Consider the following 20,000-nt stretch of genomic DNA (forward strand, 5'->3'; position numbering starts at 1 on the left):
GTGTACCAACAAAATCATTTCGGACATTCAACAACAACAAGCCGTGGTTCACTGCTAAACTTAAGCAGCTTCGCCAAGCTAAGGAAGACGCATATCAGAGCGGGGACAGGGCCCTGTATAATCGAGCTAGAAACCAGCTGACTAAAGAAATTAACATTGCAAAGAGGATTTATGCAGCAAAGTTGGGAAAACAGTTTAGCGCAAACGACTCAAAAACAGTCTGGCGTGCATTCCAATCGCTGACTAATTACAAGCGACGATCCCCCCAAGCTGAGAACAATAGCACACTAGCCAACGACTTGAATACCTTCTATTGCAGATTTGAAAAGGACAGTTTCACTCCACACACCCACCCGCCCGCACCCGCGACCACAACCGCACCCCTGACTTCTGCGTTAACCATCCATGAACAGGATGTGAGACGCATCTTCAAACAACAGAAGATTAACAAAGTGTCCCCATCCTGCCTCAAAGTCTGCGCGGACCAGCTCGCTCCAGTCTTCACTCAGATCTTTAACAGATCTTTGGAAATGTGCGAAGTTCCATCCTGTTTCAAACGCTCCACCATCATTCCAGTCCCCAAGAAACCTGCAATCTCTGATCTGAATGACTACAGGCCTGTCGCTTTGACATCTGTGGTCATGAAGTCCTTTGAACGTCTCGTGCTGGACCACCTCAAGAGTGTCACAGGTCCCCTGCTGGACCCCCTGCAGTTTGCCTACCAAGCGAACAGGTCTGCGGATGATGCAGTCAACATGGGACTGCACTTCATCCTAGAACACCTCGAAAGTGCAGGGACCTACGCGAGGATCCTGTTCGTGGACTTCACCTCAGCGTTCAACACCATCATCCCTGAACTCCTATCAACCAAGCTTCTCCAGCTCAGCGTCTCACCTGCCATCTGCCAGTGGATTTACAGCTTTCTGACGGGCAGGACACAGCAGGTCAGGCTGGGGGAGGCCACCTCATCCACACGCAGCATCAGCACTGGGGCGCCCCAAGGTTGTGTCCTCTCTCCGCTGCTCTTCTCTCTCTACACGAACGACTGCACCTCAGCGAACCCGACTGTCAAGCTCCTGAAGTTTGCAGATGACACCACTGTCATCGGCCTCATCAAGGACGGTGACGAGTCTGCATATCGACAGGAAGCGGAGCGGCTGGAGCTGTGGTGCGGGCGACACAACCTGGAGCTGAACACGCTCAAGACGGTAGAGATGATCGTGGACTTCAGGAGGCATCCTTCGCCACAGCTGCCCCTCACGTTGTCCAGCTGCCTTGTGTCAACCGTCGAGACCTTCAAGTTCCAATCTTAAAATCTCTCAGGACCTGAAGTGGGCGACCAACATTAACTCCGTCCTCAAAAGGCCCAGCAGAGGATGTACTTCCTGCGGCTTCTGAGAAAGCACGGCCTGCCATCGGAGCTGCTGAGACAGTTCTACACAGCGGTCATCAAATCAGTCCTGTGTTCTTCCATCACAGTCTGGTTTGGTGCTGCTACAAAAAAGGACAAACTCCGACGGACAATCAAAACTGGTGAAAGGATTGTCGGTACCCCCCTACCCACCATTGAGGACTTGCACGCTGCCAGATCTAAGACAAGGGCGTGCAAAATCCTCTCGGACCGTCTGCACCCCGGTCACCGGCTCTTCCAGCTCCTTCCCTCAGGTAGGCGCTACCGATCAACGCAAACTAGAACTAGTAGACATTCCAACAGCTTCTTCCCTCTTGCGATCAACTTCTTAAACACCTAACCTATAATTCCATTACAATAAACTGGCAATTTTTTGACTTGAGTTCGTTGTCACATTTCTGTGGGGCCAATTATGTATTACTCGTGCACTCACTGTAGTTGTCTCGCCACGCTGCACTATTTGCATATACTGGCCACTCATGCCAGAGTAGCATCTGCTCCATTTGCACACTGATTGAGGAGTATCTGTAACATTTGCACAACCATCAATGTCCCAGATGATAGCACTACTCGTCACTTAAACCGCATACACTCCTTGAAGTCTCAGCGCCCTTTGCACAATGGTCATTGCACCGGACTATTGCAATATTAGTCGTTCGAACTGCTCTAAGTGCTAGAGGACTCTGCATCTTTTTGCACAATTGTTTTTTGTCAATGTCTTGATGTCCCCAAAGTGTTCTGTAAATTGACTGTCTGTTGTACTAGAGCGGCTCCAACTACCGGAGACAAATTCCTTGTGTGTTTTGGACATACTTGACAAATAAAGATGATTCTGATTCTGATATGTGTGTGTGTGTGTGTGTGTGTGTGTGTGTGTGTGTGTGTGTATATATATATATATATATATGTATATATATATATATATATGTATATATATATATATATATATGTATATATATATATATATATGTATATATATATATATATGTATATATATATATGTATATATATATATATATATGTATATGTATATATATATATATATATGTATATGTATATATATATATATATATGTATATATATATGTATATGTATATATATATATATATGTATATATGTATATATATGTATATGTATATATATATGTATATGTATATATATATATATATATGTATATGTATATATATATATGTATATGTATATATGTATATATGTATATGTATATATGTATATGTATATATATATATGTATATATATATATATATATGTATATATATATATGTATATATATATATACGTATATATATATATATGTAGAAATAAACACATTCTTTAAATTGTGGGCCCTGACTCTATAATCTATGAAAGTTTAACTTTTTGAATGGAATTATGGAAATAAGTAAACTTCTCCATGCTATTCAAAATTTTTGGAAAGGGTCTGTATATACTGCTGACCAATGAATAGCCCAGTTTTTGTTAGAATGTCAGCCTGTGGGCTGGAACCCGAGGACATGCGCCTGCCGTTTATTGGCAGTCTTCTCTTCCGCCTCGCTCAATGGTGGGTGATTGTGGCGTCCAACTGCTTGTCTATTAGCAGAAGCAGAGGCCAGACTGTGAAAAACAGGGTTTAAGACAGCAAAATTATTTTTGTGTTACATGGATACATCGGCAAACACAAACAGGCCCCCACCACACCAACAACTTCACGGCGCATGTGACATTGCCAAACACAAGGTTTCGAAAATTCAAAGCAAAAAAGCTAAACACACACAATCCATATGTGCTGGCTGAAATGTGGTCTCGTGAGGCACATTGACGACTTTGGTGATATGATGACTTAAAAGTCCAAAAATGGTTTCAACTTTTGGGCACATTTTTCACCAACAAAATGTATAGCTTTTGTGGCCTTCAAACTTCAAGGTACCACTGCACATGGCTATATGGTAATGAGAGTCGTAACATGTATACCTTTTATTTTAAAGATGGAAGCGGTAAATAAAGAAAGCAGTGTTAGTACAGCTGTGGTCACAGAGGATGCTTTGGCGTGCTCAAGTCCAACCCAGATTGCCACAAAGTCTGTCGCACAACCACTTGCACCACTGGCCCCTAGGTAAGTAACAGTAGCATAGAAGTTCACAGTCAACATGGCTAGAGGTTCGAGACACTTTTTGTTTGGACATGACACTAGGAGTCAGGAGCAGCGGGTCGAGCAGACGGAGCTGGTCGTTTCAAAAGCGATTGCCAGCATGCCGGCTGAAACCGCCGTCATCCCCACCTCCTCCACCCAAGCTGTGCATAGCTGGAGGCCTCCAGCGCCGCCTCCCGCCTCAACCCCACTAAAGCCCAGCACACCCCCACCTCTTCTTGCTGCCGTTCCTGCACCTGCACAGGTGACTATTTGGTGCCATTTACTGGCAGCAGTTAGGCCAACACATTCATGAGACAATCCAGTTTCATAGAGTGCTCTCAAGGTTTTATTGTTTTAAACAAGAAAGGAATTTCAGACTGAATTCACCTTTTTACTTTTGAGTCCCCACCGCTCACTCTGAGAAGTCACAAATTAACCACTATTTTTGTTTCTGTTTTTTGTACAACAAAATAAAAAGCACACAAAAATTCATGGTTAACAAAAATCTAGCATTAAAAATATCATTTGGGTCAAAGAATGAGCTACAAACTGGTGTATTACCCATGAGAGATCATTACATACATCATTACCAATGGTGCAAATTTAAGGTAGCTTTGTGATAAATCTTGCATTAGGTGCTGGTCTAGTACATTTGTTCAAGGAAGAGAGCGTTTCCCACAGGACCGAAATCGATTTGTGGTGGTGGGTATCCGGCGGCTGGCCAGGGATTTTTTTTGGGGGGGTGGGGGGGGGTGTTAAAGTTAAACAAACACTTACCAATTATCTTACAATAAATTAAAATATTACAGTTAAACAAACACCATTTGTCTTATAATAAATGAAAATATTTTAATTTTAAAAATGCAATTGTTTAAAACTATAACTGCGATTTCTGGCACCCTCTAAATGCTGGAATACAGCATTACAACAAAGTCTTCGTCTTGGATATCCATCCATCCATTTTCTTTACTGCTTATCCTCACTAGGGTCGCGGGCGTGCTGGAGCCTATCCCAGCTATCTTCGGGCGGGAGGCAGGGTACACCCTGAACCGGTCGCCAGCCAATCGCAGGGCACATAGAATCAAACAACCATTCGGACTCACATTCACACCTACGGGAAGTAGGCTAAATGCTTGTCCGGCCTCCTCCTCCTCCTTCCACCCCCCACATTCTTTCTCCTTTCTCTATGGCTCAGTCGACATTTGCGCTGTCCATATCATATATGGGGCTGCCCGTTTGTAGGTATAATGCGTCATTTCAGCTACGTCATTTTAGAGCACCACCAAATGATCCAGCGCGGGAATGTATAGGTTAGTCACTAAATATAAAAAAATATATATATTGAAAAATATAGCAAGACATGAGCATGCTCTCATCAACTCTTGTAGTGGCTTGGGTGAAAATTACTTTAACAAAAAATAGTTTTGGATCATAGTTTTAAACAGATAAACAAATATAAATAAATTCATATAAAATGTAAAATCAAACACACAGAGCGCTCTAAACTACCTTTTCCCTTGACAGTACTGCACCATGCATGTTTCATCTTACGTAATTGGCATACCGTAGCCTTGAATATCATAAATATTGACACTGGCTCGAGGTAATTCTGTATTTTACTGTGAATATGAAGTTTGTCTGCAACAAGCAGTGGCTGACTAAACAGGTAATTTCTTTTATATCATTTTTAAAGACAATGGAAACAATGCATGTTCAGATAAAAGCCAAGCTTAACAAAAGGAATGCATGTATACATGCATTGTTTTTTTTTCTTTTGACATTTCATAAATGCTCTACTTAAATTAGCGAAAGAGCAGCATAACTTTAATATCAGCATACATGGGGCGGTTTGGGTTAAGGGAAGAAAATGTGATTTGAATATAAAACATTTAACATGAGCAGAACTTGATTTTTGGTAACAGTGTAGTTGTTTTCAGAACATGCCGTACTGCACATAAAATTGCGACTAAATACTTTTGTTGGAACTTTTTCAAATTTTTTTAATAAATATGATTATGAAGGTAAGTAGGACGCTGAGGTGACGCAGTCTTAGATTAATGGTCAACATGAGGCTTAATAGTTGCATTTATATCCTTATTTTTGTCACAAATATCATTTACATAACTGAAAAAATGTATAATTGTGCATAAAGGAGTCAACGAAGTTAAACGACCCATATTTTGGCCATTTAGACCTCCATAGACTGACTCTCTGACATGGACTTAGTATAAATGTTTCAATTTCATTAAAAAAACACCTTGGTTTTGTTACGGCACGGTAACCGACTAGTTAGTACGTCTGCCTCACAGTTCTGATGACCGGGGTTCAATCCCTGGCCCCGCCTGTATGGAGTTTGCATGTTCTCCCCGTGCCTGCGTGGGTTTTCTCCGGGCACTCCGGTTTCCTCCCACATCCCAAAAACATGCATGCTAGGTTAATTGACAACTCTAAATTGCCCATGGGTGTGAATGTGAGTGCGAATGGTTGTTTGTTTCTATGTGCCCTGCAATTGGCTGGCAACCAGTTCAGGGTGTACCCCGCCTCCTGCCCGATGACAGCTGGGATAGGCTCCAGCACGCCCGTGACCCTAGTGAGGAGAAGCGGCTCAGAAAATGGATGGATGGTTTTGTTATACTCGTGTCCAGGCCCTTCTGACAGCTACTTCTGTTTGACCCAGTTTTGTATCCGCGTTGTCCATATTTGGCTAAGACCGCCCCCTTTCCTCTTATTGGTTGCCTCTGTGTAGAAGGCCCAACAATCTCTACTTGTGAGAGCACACGTGTTTATGTTGACAGTACTGGCTCGGGGGCAGAGGTAAGGCGGAGATCTTCACTAGTGACGCAGATAAGCTTGAGAAATTCGAATGACCTGATTTCAGGCTTCTCGGCAGAAAAACCTGGAATGCGAGGGGGATTTTATTTCATATTTCACATGTTTACTGAGGCACTATAGAGCCAATATAACATCCCAAATACCAGAAAATGTTGATTTGGTAAGTTGACCTTTTAAGTACGCTTGCCGTGCTCTGCAGCTTTGGTTCGCTTCCTGTTAGTCTTTTCGCGACGTAATCCGAAACTCAAAAGGTCCTGAAGACTATGTTGGCTTTTTTCCCCAACATGGAGTGGCGTTTCCAAGCGAAAATACATACAAATACAAACAAAAACAGCACAGAGTGTGCTGTAACGAGACCCCATTACACTGGCTGAGGCAGCGTCACTGGCTTGGGGCTAATCGAGACTGAAATCGATGATCTGGTATCAGTGCGATGCCACTGATACCAGATCATCGATTCTCAAAATTAAATATTGATACTTTTGATACTTCAGTCATTTGAGGGACTGTGTTTTCAGTATCGTTTCAGAAAAGAAATTGGTGGTATGGATCACGAGTAGACACACAAAAGGAGCATTTCACAGCACAATTTCCAAAATTTGCTGCGGCCAAAATTTATGCCGACCCGCCACAAATAAATGTGTATGTGGGAATCCACCCTCGTTTATCACAGGGGGTTATGTTCCAGAAACCCCCACAGTAAGTGATGTCTGCGAGGTAGCGACCAGTTATTTTATTACATTATAATATACGTTTATAGGTTTCCTATATGCAATCTTTAATTGAGGTGCAGGTATTTTATTTTTCCACTTGAAGTCACCATCTGTCCACACTCAACACAAGTACAGGCTGTTGCCCCCTACATCAATGATGTGCACAGCCCATGTGGACATGAGCAGGCGATGTCCTGCCTTTAGCATTGACACTGTTCCTCACACTGACGGTCCTAGCAATGTATTCAAACTATGATGGAAACCTATAATTCATTGCGATGATCTTTTTAACTACTAAAAAAAATCTGCAATGTCCTGTGATATAGCGAGGGATTACTGTTTTTTTTTTTTTTTGCATTACAATTACATGTCTTTGTCTGTGACATGCTTTTCAAGAATTATGTTCTTAAAAATAAATATAAGGATGATAAAGTAGTCAAACTGTTAGGAGAAAAATTTGTATGGATTGGGGGATTGTCAGTGATATTCCGTCCCCCTTGTTTAGGAGCCCCGCAAACTAAGCTATGCTGAGGTGTGCCAACGGCCTCCCAAGGACCCCCCGCCCATGGCCCCTGTCCTGCCCCTCTGCAGTGCGGGGGCAGGCCAGCCTTTGCGCGAGTTGCGCGTGAACAAGTCGGAGGAACCCAGTTCCAACTGCCCTACTGGAGACAAGCCGGAGCGAGGCCACGACAGAGAGGCGGCGCGGGAGTGCACAGATAGCTGGCCCACACGTGAACGTGACTCCAAGAGCTACTACCGCAGCAACGGGCCCCGAGGCACTACCACCGACCTCAAGTTCAGAGAGCAGAGGCGGCTGCCTATTGCCCGACGCCACTCTCCACAGGGAAATTACAGGCACGCTGGCAAAGAGCAGAATATCCCACCGGTATTGCCAAAGTAATGGAAAACAAAACTCTATGAATAGAAAAAAGATGTATGAAACGCCACATGGATATGTCTAATTATATAAAAATGATTAACATAAAAGCAACAACATTATGGTAGCTACCTTCCCCTTGGAACTTGTCCACATGGCGGCACATCCAGGACTTGTGAGCTAAATGACTGATGACCTGAAACAAGTGATTTGGAAAGGCTTTTCTGGCGTTGTGCTCAAAAGAATTGACTTTCCACGGAGGTCGTCTATTTTGTGCTTGCCTTGGGAAAGGTAGGATGCTGGTGCCCTGTAAGTGGCCCTCTACCACCTTTTAATTTCAAAAACAATAAGCACTAAAGAGAACATGCATATGTCATGTACATATACAAAGATATCACTAACACACAATGAGCTGTGCTTTAGTTTGCAAATATGACTGAAGGGGTTGACTGTTTCTGCATTGTTATAGCAAAATGATGTTTAATGAGACAGAGTCCTTATACTGGTAGCTGTGGGCAATGACATGGTTGTCTGATCCCAATTCACGTTTGGCTTAAAAGTTGTGGCAGTCAAAAATCAATGCTTTTTTTTTTTTTTTTTTCTTCTTTCTTCCCCCCTTCTCTTTCTTGTGAGCTCTGCTCCACGATTTTCATGTTGCTTTCGATCTCAAACCTTTCAAACGTTTTGGATTCAGAACATTGATCAGGATCTCTGTTTACATGTTTGTGTAGTGTATCAGGGACGATACAAAACTGTAAACGCTCACAGGATGTTTGAACTGCACTTAAGTGGTGGCCTGGCATTGAAGTCTGCGGCGTGCAGTTAGCTGAGGGCTCAGCTATGTTTGGATGTAAAATAATTGTCATTATCAGCTACCTGAGATCGCGGCACGCTAGCATACAGTCCGCCGAATGTCGTTGTTTTGGCCCAGCAAAAGTGGATTTGTGAAAAGACCATAGAAGTATAGTTGGCTGCGCTATTAGTTCTTAAAACCCCTTAACTAGATGTGTGTGGGAGATTTCAATTAGTAGTATGGAGGCTTCTGACAGAAGGGGTCAACCTGATTGTGCTTTTTAGGGTGAGTTTGCTTCTTTTTTTTAATTTTGGAAAAATAACTGGTTAACATTAGAATGTTGAAATTTGAGCTCACTGTACGTATTGCTTTTTAAATATTTATAATTTTGTTGCGCAAGGTTTTTTCTCTGAATCTTGGTAGGCTGGTTTCCCCAAAGTTGTGTGAAATCGCAGTGACAAAACCAAATGGAATCATGCTGTGTAATGAACCGTTCCATGCCAGCGAGAGAGATGATGATGCTTTGGGTGTAGAGGTGCAGTAAATGAGGAAGCAATCACTGGATCTGCCATTTGGTTTTCACCAATGAGTTGAATCAACAAGAAATGCACTAATGCTCGTGGAAAATGTGAAATGATTTTTGCAAACATTTGCTTGACAGGCAGAGATATGACCACCACCACCACCGTCCTTTTCATGTTTGGCTCAATTTGTTGATTTTGTTTTTGGTTTGGGATTGTAAAAGGAAATATAAACAAGTGTTTGAGACACAATCCAAGAACTGTAATAATTGTCACCAAATAAATTATTTTGATTTGGCTTTTCTGCGTCCTGTTTTTTTTTCTTCCAGCTGCTATTGTGTGCATCATACACCATTTATGACTGAAAAGCGTTTGGATTTTGGTCCTTTTCACCAAACACTATCTAAAAAAAAAATTAAATCTACATAACACATTTTTGTTTTCAGATAGTGTATTCAAATAACACACACAATCAAATTCTAAAGAAGGGGGACTGGAGGTTGTGTTCCAACTAAAGGGGGATCACACTCCTCAGCCTCCCCGGTAAGGTCGACTCAGGGGTTCTGGAGAGGAGGCTCTGTCAAGAAGTCTAATCTCAGATTCAGGAGGAGCAGTATGGTTTTTGTCCTGGAACAGTGGACGAGCTCTCCACCTTCAGTAGTGTCCTTGAGGGTTCATGGAGGTTTGCCCGACCAGTATACGTGTGTTGTGTGGAGTTCGAGAAGACGTTCAACCGCGTCTCTCTGGGAGTCCTGTGGATGGTGCGCCGGGAATATAGGGTACCGGACCACCTAATAAGGAATGTTCGGTTTCTGTAGGACCAGTGTCACAGTTTGGTCCGCATTGGCGGCAATAAGTCAAAAATACTTTTCCAGTGAGAGTTGGACCAAGGCGACCCTTTGTCACTGATTCTGTTCATAACATTTATGGACAGAATTTCAAGGCGCAGCCGAGGTGTTTAAGGGGCTCCGGTTTGATCGCGGATCCAAGTGCCAGAATGAGTTTCCTCCGCATGATATCACGGCTCTCCCTTAAGAGAGAGGATGAGAAGCTTGGTCATCCGGAAGGGGCTCAGAGTTGAGCCGCTGCTTCTCTGCATCGACATGAGCCAGATGAGGTGGCTCGGGCATGTGGTTAGGATGACCCCGGACGCCTCCCTGGTGATGAGATCTGGAAAAGGAAGCCTGGGCTTCCCTGCTGAAGCTGCTTCCACTGCGACCCAACCTCTGATAAGCGAAAGATGGATGGATGGATGGATGGAGATTCACAAAACCTGGGCATTTTTCTCCAGTTTTAACCTTTTTTTAAATTGGCGATACTTTTGGCCGTTTTATAGTTTTTGATTTTGCAGGAAGTTAATTTTTTTAACTCGATCTTACTCTTACATCTTGTTCACACTTTGCACACCCTGGATACCGTCGTAGCTGAAAATTTACATGGAACCCAGTGGGTACGGAAAGTATTCAGACCCCCTTAAATTTTTCACTTTTTTTTTTTTTTTTTTTTTTATATTGCAGCCATTTGCTAAAATCATTTGATTCCCCCTCCCACAATGTACACAGTGCACCCTATATTGACAGGAAAAAAACAGTTGAAATTTTTGCAGATTTATTAAAAAAGAAAAACTGAAATATCACAGCCATTAGTATTCAGATCCTTTGCTGTGACATTCATATTTAACTCGGGTGCTGTACATTTCTTCTGATCATCCTTAAAATGGTTCTACACCTTAATTGGAGTCCTGCTGTGTTTGATTATACTGATTGGACTTGATTAGAAAAGCCACTCACCTGTTCATATAAGACCTTACAGCTCACAGTGCATGTCAAGAGTAAATGAGAATCATGAGGTCAAAGGAGGCGTCATGGTGGACGACTGGTTATAGCGTCTGCCTCACAGTTCTGAGGACTGGGGTTCAATCCCCGGCCACGCCTGTGTGGAGTTTTCATGTTCTCCCCGTGCCTGTATGGGTTTTCTCCGGGCACTCCGGTTTCCTCCCACCCCCCCCCCCCCCCCCCCCTCCCAAAAAACATGCATGGTAGGTTAATTGAAGACTCTAAATTGCCCGTAGGTGTGAATGTGAGTGCGAATGGTTGTTTGTTTGTATGTCAGAATCAGAATCATCTTTATTTGCCAAGTATGTCCAAAACACACAAGGAATTTGTCTTCGGTAGTTGGAGCCGCTCTAGTACAACACACAGTCAATTTACAGAACACTTTGGAGACATAAAGACATTGACAAAAAACAATTGTGCAAAAAGATGCAGAGTCCTCTAGCACTTAGAGCAGTTCGAACGACTAATATTGCAATAGTCCGGTGCAATGACCATTGTGCAAAGGGCGCTGAGACTTCAAGGAGTGTATGCGGTTTAAGTGACGAGTAGTGCTATCATCTGGGACATTGATGGTTGTGCAAATGTTACAGATACTCCTCAATCGGTGTGCAAATGGAGCAGATGCTACTCTGGCATGAGTGGCCAGTATATGCAAATAGTGCAGCGTGGCGAGACAACTACAGTGAGTGCACGAGTAACACATAATTGGCCCCACAGAAATGTGACAACGAACTCAAGTCAAAAAAATGTCCAGCTTGTTGTAATGGAATTATAGGTTAGGTGTTTAAGAAGTTGATCGCAAGAGGGAAGAAGCTGTTGGAATGTTTACTAGTTCTAGTTTGCATTGATCGGTAGCGCCTACCTGAGGGAAGGCGCTGGAAGAGCTGGTGACCGGGGTGCGGAGGGTCCGAGAGGATTTTGCACGCCCTTGTCTTAGTTCTGGCAGCGTGCCTCAATGGTGGGTAGGGGGGTACCGACAATCCTTTCAGCAGTTTTGATTGTCCGTTGCAGTCGGAGTTTGTCCTTTTTTGTAGCACCACCAAACCAGACTGTGATGGAAGAACACAGGACTGATTCGATGACCGCAGTGTAGAACTGTCTCAGCAGCTCCGGTGGCAGGCCGTGCTTTCTCAGAAGCCGCAGGAAGTACATGTGCCCTGCGATTGGCTGGCAACCAGTTCAGGGTGTACCCCGCCTCCTGCCCAATGATAGCTGGGATAGGCTCCAGCACTCCTGCGACCCTTGTGAGGATAAGCTGCTCATAAAATGGATGGATGGAGGTCAAAGGAACTGCCTGAAGAGCTCAGAGACAGAATTGCAGCAAGGCACAGATCTGGCCACTGTTACAAAATAGTTTCTGCTGCACTTAAGGTTCCTAAGAGCACAGTGGCCTTCATAATCCTTAACTGGAAGACGTTTGGGACGAACAGAAACCTTCCTAGAGCTGGCCGTCAGGCCAAACTGAGCAATTGGGGGAGAAGAGCCTTGGTGAGAGAGGTAAAGAAGAACCCAAAAGATCACTGTGGCTGAGCTCCAGAGATGCAGTGGAGAGATGGGAGAAAGTTCTAGAAAGTCAACCATCACTGCAGCCCTCCACCAGTCGAGGCTTTATGGCAGAGTAGCAATTTAGAGTGCAAAGAATAATCAGAATAGTTGTCCAAGGGCCAAGGACCACCTGTGGAGAGCTTCAAAGGACCTGGAATTAGCAGGTACTGTTGTAACAAGGAAAACAGTGAGTAATGTACTCCGCTGCCATGGCCTGTATGCACGCTCACCACGCAAGACCCAATTGCTGGGGTGAAAAAAGCATGTCAAAGCTTGTTTAAGTTTGCTGAACAACATTTGGACAAACCAGTTGAACACTGGGAGAATATAGTCTGGTCGGATGAGAGCAAAATTAAAGTGTTTGGATTCCATAAAGGAGGAGAAATGGCACTGCACATCACCCTAAAAACACCATACCAACAGTGAAAGGTGAGAGGTGAGAACATGATGGTGTGGTGTTGCCTTTCAGCAAATGGTACTGGTTAACTTCACATTATGAAGGATGTGATAACCGCTCAGTCAAAAATTACTATAACAACAAAATTGATATGACTGCATCAGTATGTTTTTCTGTAGGCCTTAAATAGTTCCAAATACGCCCTCTGGACACCTTTATGACCAAAAATGCCTCATTGACTGTTAAAACCACAGTTTTTAATACTTTCCATTGAAGTATTAAATTGCTTTAATGATGAAATTGTGGAAGATACTGGATTCAAAAAGAAAATCTAAGGCAAACACCATCTAACTCCAATGGAAAATGTATCTCATCCTGGGGCTATTCTAGGATCAGAGGTTTAGGGGTGCTGAGCTCCTAGCAAGGCAAGATAAATTTCATTGTTTGGTACATTTTAACTAGATTTCATTCTCACATTTATGAAAGAGAAGCATAACACTTTGGGGGAAAATCTGATAAAGGTTATTTAAATGTTGAACCACAGCAAATGAAGATGTAATTTTTTATTTTGTTTTAAATGTAATGTAATTTTTAATTTTAGATTTATCAAACAATACTAATACGAATGTCTGGGGGGGGGATAACAAATCCCAAAAATGGGATGAAAAAAAAAATTCATCCCCCAAAAATGCTTTATTTTTGGGACTTGAACATGTAAAACACAACACCTGACATTGACTTTTTGTACAAATAATAATACTATTTAAAAAATAAATAAGAATAATCTCTTTGCTCTCCCCTCCCTCCCTCTCTGTGTGCTAACAGGAGTTGTAATGCGTCCAGTCAGTTTCACCTTTTGCCTTTGAAATTCGGGACAGCTAGCTTCTTTTATTCCAATACAAACAGTGGCGCTTTCTCTGACCACCTAAAACGTTGCCTAGTTAGAAAAAAAAAAGCGCTAGCTAACTCCGACCTAACAACATTAACAGTGAGCTACGATTAAATGTAGCAAAAATTAGAAATAGCCATGATAACAGTGTGTCGGTATTGCGTTTGCACCAGCGTGAATTTGGGGCGTGGTCACACGTGACGATGACGTCGTGTTTTTGTGTGTGGCAAGCCGAGGGTCGAACAAACTGTCCCAGCCAACAGGCAGTTCGGCAAACGGGTCAATTTGCTGATCATAAAAGGTATGCATTCGCATTGAACCGTCGACTTGTCGATGCCCGCGGCAAGGTCTATAGCCAAGCGCTCAGAATTCGTGTCGTTTCCTTTTTTTTTTTTTTATGTTCCTCCTGTGCCCGTTTGCCGATGCTAGCGGTGTTAGCTCGTTAGCGAGCTAGCGATCTGTACAGCACGGTCGTGCAACAATAGCCGGGAATGTTTTGGAAACTTTCACATCTGCTTGTGCTGTGAAGCCCCGCGCGCGTAACGTATGCGTCGTTCAACATATCTTTTGCACGTTTAAAGTAAAACTAACGTCGCGGAACACTAATTTAAATTTCGTCTTTAACAGCCAGCTGTCAAATGTATGCTTGTAGCCCATGTCACTTTGTTGCGTCTCAGGCATATGTCAAACTCATCGTAGTTCAGGGGCCACACACAGTCATGAAGGGGCTGGACCACTAAAATCATATGGCACCACACTTAATATAATAATTAATATGAACACGTATTCCCCTGTGTTTTAATGCAAAACAGAACAAGTACATTAGGAAAATATTTATATATATATTTTTTCAAGATCATTTTACAAAACCAGTTGGGTTTTTTTGTGTGTGAAATTTTTCCGTCAGTTTGTCATTTACATGTGTGCATAATAGCTGAACACAGTGATTGTAATTTAAGACACACAACTTTAAAGTCACAGGTATTTGGAACTGAAAAAATATATCTCACTTTAAAATTGAATCAATTTATGAAAAGCTAGGAGTTATTACCACTCTATTTTCTACATGAGCATAATAATTGTCAATCTGATCCTGAGTCCTCAACACCACAGTGACTTGTGTATTTTTTCACTTTAAAATTCATCCTGCGGGCTGGTTTTGGCCCATAGCCCGAATGTTTGACACCTTTGCGCTATATTATCAGATATCAAATGCAAGACAGACCTTTGTTACCCAACTCATGCTGTCACCTTGTGCTGTTCTATAGAGTTTGCAGGAAATATTGTGTTGTGTCATGTATATGTGAATTTACGTTAGCCTCTGATCGGGGTGAATTTTTTTTTTTTATTTTTTTTATGTACAGTTGAAACCAGATTTTTGCATACACTCTATAAAAAGACATGCTTTTTTTCTCTCACTAACTGACAGGAAATCAGACTAAACCTTTCCTGTTTCAGGTCAGTTAGGATTAGCTAAATTATATCTATTTGCTAAATGCCAGAAAAATGTGAAACGGATTTCTTTTTTTGACAATTTTTCATTACTTTCTTCAAAGTCAGAAGTGTACATACAGCAAGATTAATTTGGGAAAACCCAGATGATGACATTGTTTTTCTGGAAGCTTCTGATAGGTTTATTTAGTATTTAGGGTGGGTGGTGGGTCTTCACATTTCTCTTTGCGTGACTCCTGGGGCCTGCACTGCGGCCGACAACTGGGCCCCTGAGAGGTCCGTGCTCACGATGGGTGCTTAACATGGGCTCGCTTTGGCGGGCTACGACTGTTTTTGTGTGGCTGGTGGCTCCTGCATTGGGACCCGTTGTTGGGTAGAGCCCCTATGCTCTCCGGGGGTGGTGGTCCGGTGCCTGCTCCCCTCCCTTTGGGACTGGTCGGGGCGCTTCGGTCGGGCTCGGGACCTCCCTGGGTCCTGGGAGTCGGTGGCGTCCCCCTGGATGGTTCCCCTGCTGGACGTGCTCGCTGACTCGGCGGTCGGGCGTGGGCTGGGCTCACCCTTCCTTGATGTGCCGGCTCAGCAAACTCCGTACACCAGTTGACTAACATGCATGTGATATGGTGTTCATTCACTAATAGGTTCGATAGGCTCGCTATAGGCTTTAATTACTTGTGCTGGGATCAATAACAACAACACAGGTTATACTAACATATCAACTCTCAGGTTCTTACAGGTGGTTAGACACTAAAAAAAAGGAATCCCAGCACATCACTTGTCAGTAGGACAACCTTGCTCATTTTCCCCACATCCTGTCCTGCCCTTTTCTGTCCTCTATTGGTTAGTTATTGCATGTCCTCACCGGGTGTCCCGCATGCCCCATCGTCTTGTAATGTTACTTGTGTTCAAATATCCAGGCTGTCTCACTATTGTTTTGCTGTGGTTCTCACACCTAGTCCCTTTGTCCGCTGTATCCCTCTGTCTGTCCCCTAAAACCCTTTTCTGTCCGGATGCATTTTCAATAAACATCAGAATAATTTAAAAAATTTAAAATAAGCAGAGGGAGTATTTCAAACTCCCCTGTTGCAAAGCAAAACTGTTCCAGCATAAAGCCATGCAAATCCACCATTCTGTAAGACGATGCAGCTGAACAGGACAGGTTAAATTTTTTTTTCAAATGACAAGTATTTTTATCATATCACTTTTAGGCATATTTCCCAGCTCCCAGCTCGATAAACCTGAATCAGGGCTCGAAGTTTCACAGGCAAGCTAGCAAAACATACAATATTCCCGATCGGGTAAGCATATGCAAAGAATGATTATGTAGGGATGTCGCAGTATTCACGATATTGCAAAATTAAAAGTCCCTTGATATCATCCTGGCCTTGTCTCGGCATAAAATAATGAGCCATTGTGCTTAAAATGAAGTTTTGTGCCATTGATACGAAGCCAAGCCGCTTAGCCTGGCTGCAGAGCGCTTCACTTCCTCATTTGTGTGTAAACGCACCTCATTGGACGCATAACCCATATGACCATGTATATACACGTCTAAAGAAATGCACTGATTGGCTGACTTGCGCACATGACCGCAGCGTTGAGAGGAGTGGATTACCGTTGCAACATGCTACAGCGTACTACGCTTGTCAGAGCATCGCTTCAAAATCGAATGGGCAAGATAGTTTCCTTGTTCTTTACGCTGGCCTCTGTCCCAGCAAACGCAGACTGACAGGCTGCCATGGATGGTGGTAGACCTTTGCAAAAAGAATGGAAATGCCTGGAGTGAACACTTTCTTTCAGAGGAGGCAGGAACATCAGGGGATTTACAAGAGCAAAGGTAGAAGCACACAGGTGGATTACATCTTGAGCAGACGATGTAATCTCTGAAGGCAGAGTGTGGCTAGACAGCATAGGATGGTGGTGTGTAAGATGACTTGTGGTGGGGAGGAAGATTAAGAAGATTCAAGCAGAGCAGAGAACCATGTGGTGGAAACTGAAAAAGGAAGTGTGTTGTGCGGCTTTTCGAGAAGCGGTGAGACAGGCTCTCGGTGGACAGGAGCTTCCAGAAGACTGGACCACTTCAGCCAAGGTGATCAGAGAGACAGGCAATAGAGTAAGAGGTGTATCTTCTGGTAGGAAAGGGGAGACAGAGACTTGATGGTACCAAATGAGGCATATGATGACATGTATGCCACTAAAGAAGGAGAACATTATCTCTATAGGTTGGCCAGACAGAGGGATAGAGATGGGAAGGATGTGCAGTAGGTTAGGGTGATTAAGGATAGAGATGGAAATGTTTTGACTGGTGCCAGTAGTGTGCTGGATTGATAAAGAGAATACTTTGAGGTTGATGAATGAGCAAAATGAGAGAGAAGAGTAGAAGAGGCAAGAGTGGTGGACCAGTGGCAATGATTAGTAAGGGGGAAGGTAGAACGGCACTAAAGAGGAAGAAACCTGGAAAGCCAGTTGGTCTACTAGCTGGTGAGAAAATGCCTGAGGAATGGAGGAAAAATGGGATGGTGCCCATTTTTAAGAACAAAGGGTGATATGCCGAGCTGTGGGAACTATCGACGAATAAAGTTGATCGGCCACCCAATGAAGTTATGGGAAATAATAGTGGAGGCTAGACTCAGGACAGATGTGCGTATTTGTGAGCAACAGTATTGTTTCATGCCTAGAAAGAGTACCACAAATGCATTATTTGCCTTGAGGGTGTTGAAAAGTACAGAGAAGGTCAGAAGGACCTACATTGTGTCTTCGTAGCTCTACAGAAAGCCAATGACTGAGTACACAGAGAGGAACTGTGGTACTGGATGCGGAAGTCTGGAGTGACAGAGATGTATGTTAAAATATGTATGAGGGCAGCAGAACAGTGGTGAGGTGTGCTGTATGCGTGACAGAGGAATTTTAGGTGGAGGTGGGACTACATCAGGGATCAGCCCTGAGCCCCTTCCTTTTTGCAGTGGTGATGGATAGGCTGACAGATGAGGTTAGACTGGAATCCCCATGGACCATGATGTTCGCAGTGACAGGAAGACAAGGTAGCGAGGGTGGAGGATTTTAAGTACTTGGGGTCAAGAAGTGAAGAAATGGATCTATGCAGGTTGGAACGGTTGGAGGAAGGTGTCAGGTGTGTTGTGTGACAGAAGAGTCTCTGCTAGGATGAAGGGCAAAGTTAATAAAACAATGGTGAGGCCAGCCATGATGTACAGATTAAAGACAGTGGCACTGAATCAGAATCAGAATCATCTTTATTTGCCAAGTATGTCCAAAACACACAAGGAATTTGTCTCCGGTAGTTGGAGCCGCTCTAGTACAACAGACAGTCAATTTACAGAACACTTTGGAGACATAAAGACATTGACAAAAAAACAATTTTGCAAAAAGATGCAGAGTCCTCTAGTACTTAGAGCAGTTCGAATGACTAATATTGCAATAGTCCGGTGCAATGACCATTGTGCAAAGGGCGCTGAGACTTCAAGGAGTGTATGCGGTTTAAAGTGACGAGTAGTGCGATCATCTGGGACAATGTTGGTTGTGCAAATGTTACAGATACTCCTCAATCAGTGTGCAAATGGAGCAGATGCTACTCTGGCATGAGTGGCCAGTATATGCAAATAGTGCAGCATGGCGAGACAACTACAGTGAGTGCACGAGTAACACATAATTGGCCCCACAGAAATGTGACAACGAACTCAAGTCAAAAAATTGCCAGCTTGTTGTAATGGAATTATAGGTTAGGTGTTTAAGAAGTTGATCGCAAGAGGAAAGAAGCTGTTGGAATGTCTACTAGTTCTAGTTTGCGTTGATCGGTAGCGCCTACCTGAGGGAAGGAGCTGGAAGAGCTGGTGACCAGGGTGCAGACGGTCCGAGAGGATTTTGCACGCCCTTGTCTTAGTTCTGGCAGCGTGCAAGTCCTCAATGGTGGGTAGGGGGGTACCGACAATCCTTTCAGCAGTTTTGATTGTCCGTTGCAGTCGGAGTTTGTCCTTTTTTGTAGCAGCACCAAACCAGACTGTGATGGAAGAACATAGGACTGATTCGATGACCGCTGTGTAGAACTGTCTCAGCAGCTCCGGTGGCAGGCCGTGCTTTCTCAGAAGCCGCAGGAAGTACATCCTCTGCTGGGCCTTTTTGAGGACGGAGTTGATGTTGGTCGCCCACTTCAGGTCCTGAGAGATTGTAATTCCCAGGAACTTGAAGGTCTCGACGGTTGACACAAGGCAGCTGGACAACGTGAGGGGCAGCTGTGGGGAAGGATGCCTCTGAAGTCCACGATCATCTCTACTGTCTTGAGCGTGTTCAGCTCCAGGTTGTGTCGGCCGCACCACAGCTCCAGCCGCTCCGCTTCCTGTCGATATGCAGACTCGTCACCGTCCTTGATGAGGCCGATGACAGTGGTGTCATCTGCAAACTTCAGGAGCTTGACAGTCGGGTTCGCTGAGGTTCGTGTAGAGAGAGAAGAGCAGCGGAGAGAGGACACAACCTTGGGGCGCCCCAGTGCTGATGCTGCGTGTGGATGAGGTGGCCTCCCCCAGCCTGACCTGCTGTGTCCTGCCCGTCAGAAAGCTGTAAATCCACTGGCAGATGGCAGGTGAGACGCTGAGCTGGAG

General features: G+C 43.8%; 2 protein-coding genes across 3 annotated transcripts in view; both read left to right on the forward strand.

Annotated features, from left to right (window-relative positions):
- larp4aa (La ribonucleoprotein 4Aa) overlaps positions 1–9,573 on the forward strand; it is a 69,955-nt gene extending 60,382 nt beyond the window's left edge. For both annotated transcript variants that reach the window (XM_061693342.1, XM_061693349.1), the window contains 3 exons: positions 3,394–3,521; positions 3,600–3,801; positions 7,590–9,573. In XM_061693342.1, coding sequence (XP_061549326.1) covers positions 3,394–3,521; positions 3,600–3,801; positions 7,590–7,985 — 726 coding nt within the window. In that variant the 3' untranslated portion in view covers positions 7,986–9,573. The remainder of the gene's footprint in view (positions 1–3,393; positions 3,522–3,599; positions 3,802–7,589) is intronic.
- Positions 9,574–14,162: 4,589 nt separating this feature from the next.
- Positions 14,163–20,000, forward strand: part of asb8 (ankyrin repeat and SOCS box containing 8) — a 23,908-nt gene continuing 18,070 nt past the window's right edge. The window contains exon 1 of the mRNA XM_061664951.1: positions 14,163–14,242. The gene's annotated coding sequence lies outside the window, so the exon portion shown is untranslated. The remainder of the gene's footprint in view (positions 14,243–20,000) is intronic.

This window comes from Phycodurus eques, chromosome 1 (assembly GCF_024500275.1).
Source record: "Phycodurus eques isolate BA_2022a chromosome 1, UOR_Pequ_1.1, whole genome shotgun sequence".
Taxonomy (NCBI): domain Eukaryota; kingdom Metazoa; phylum Chordata; class Actinopteri; order Syngnathiformes; family Syngnathidae; genus Phycodurus; species Phycodurus eques.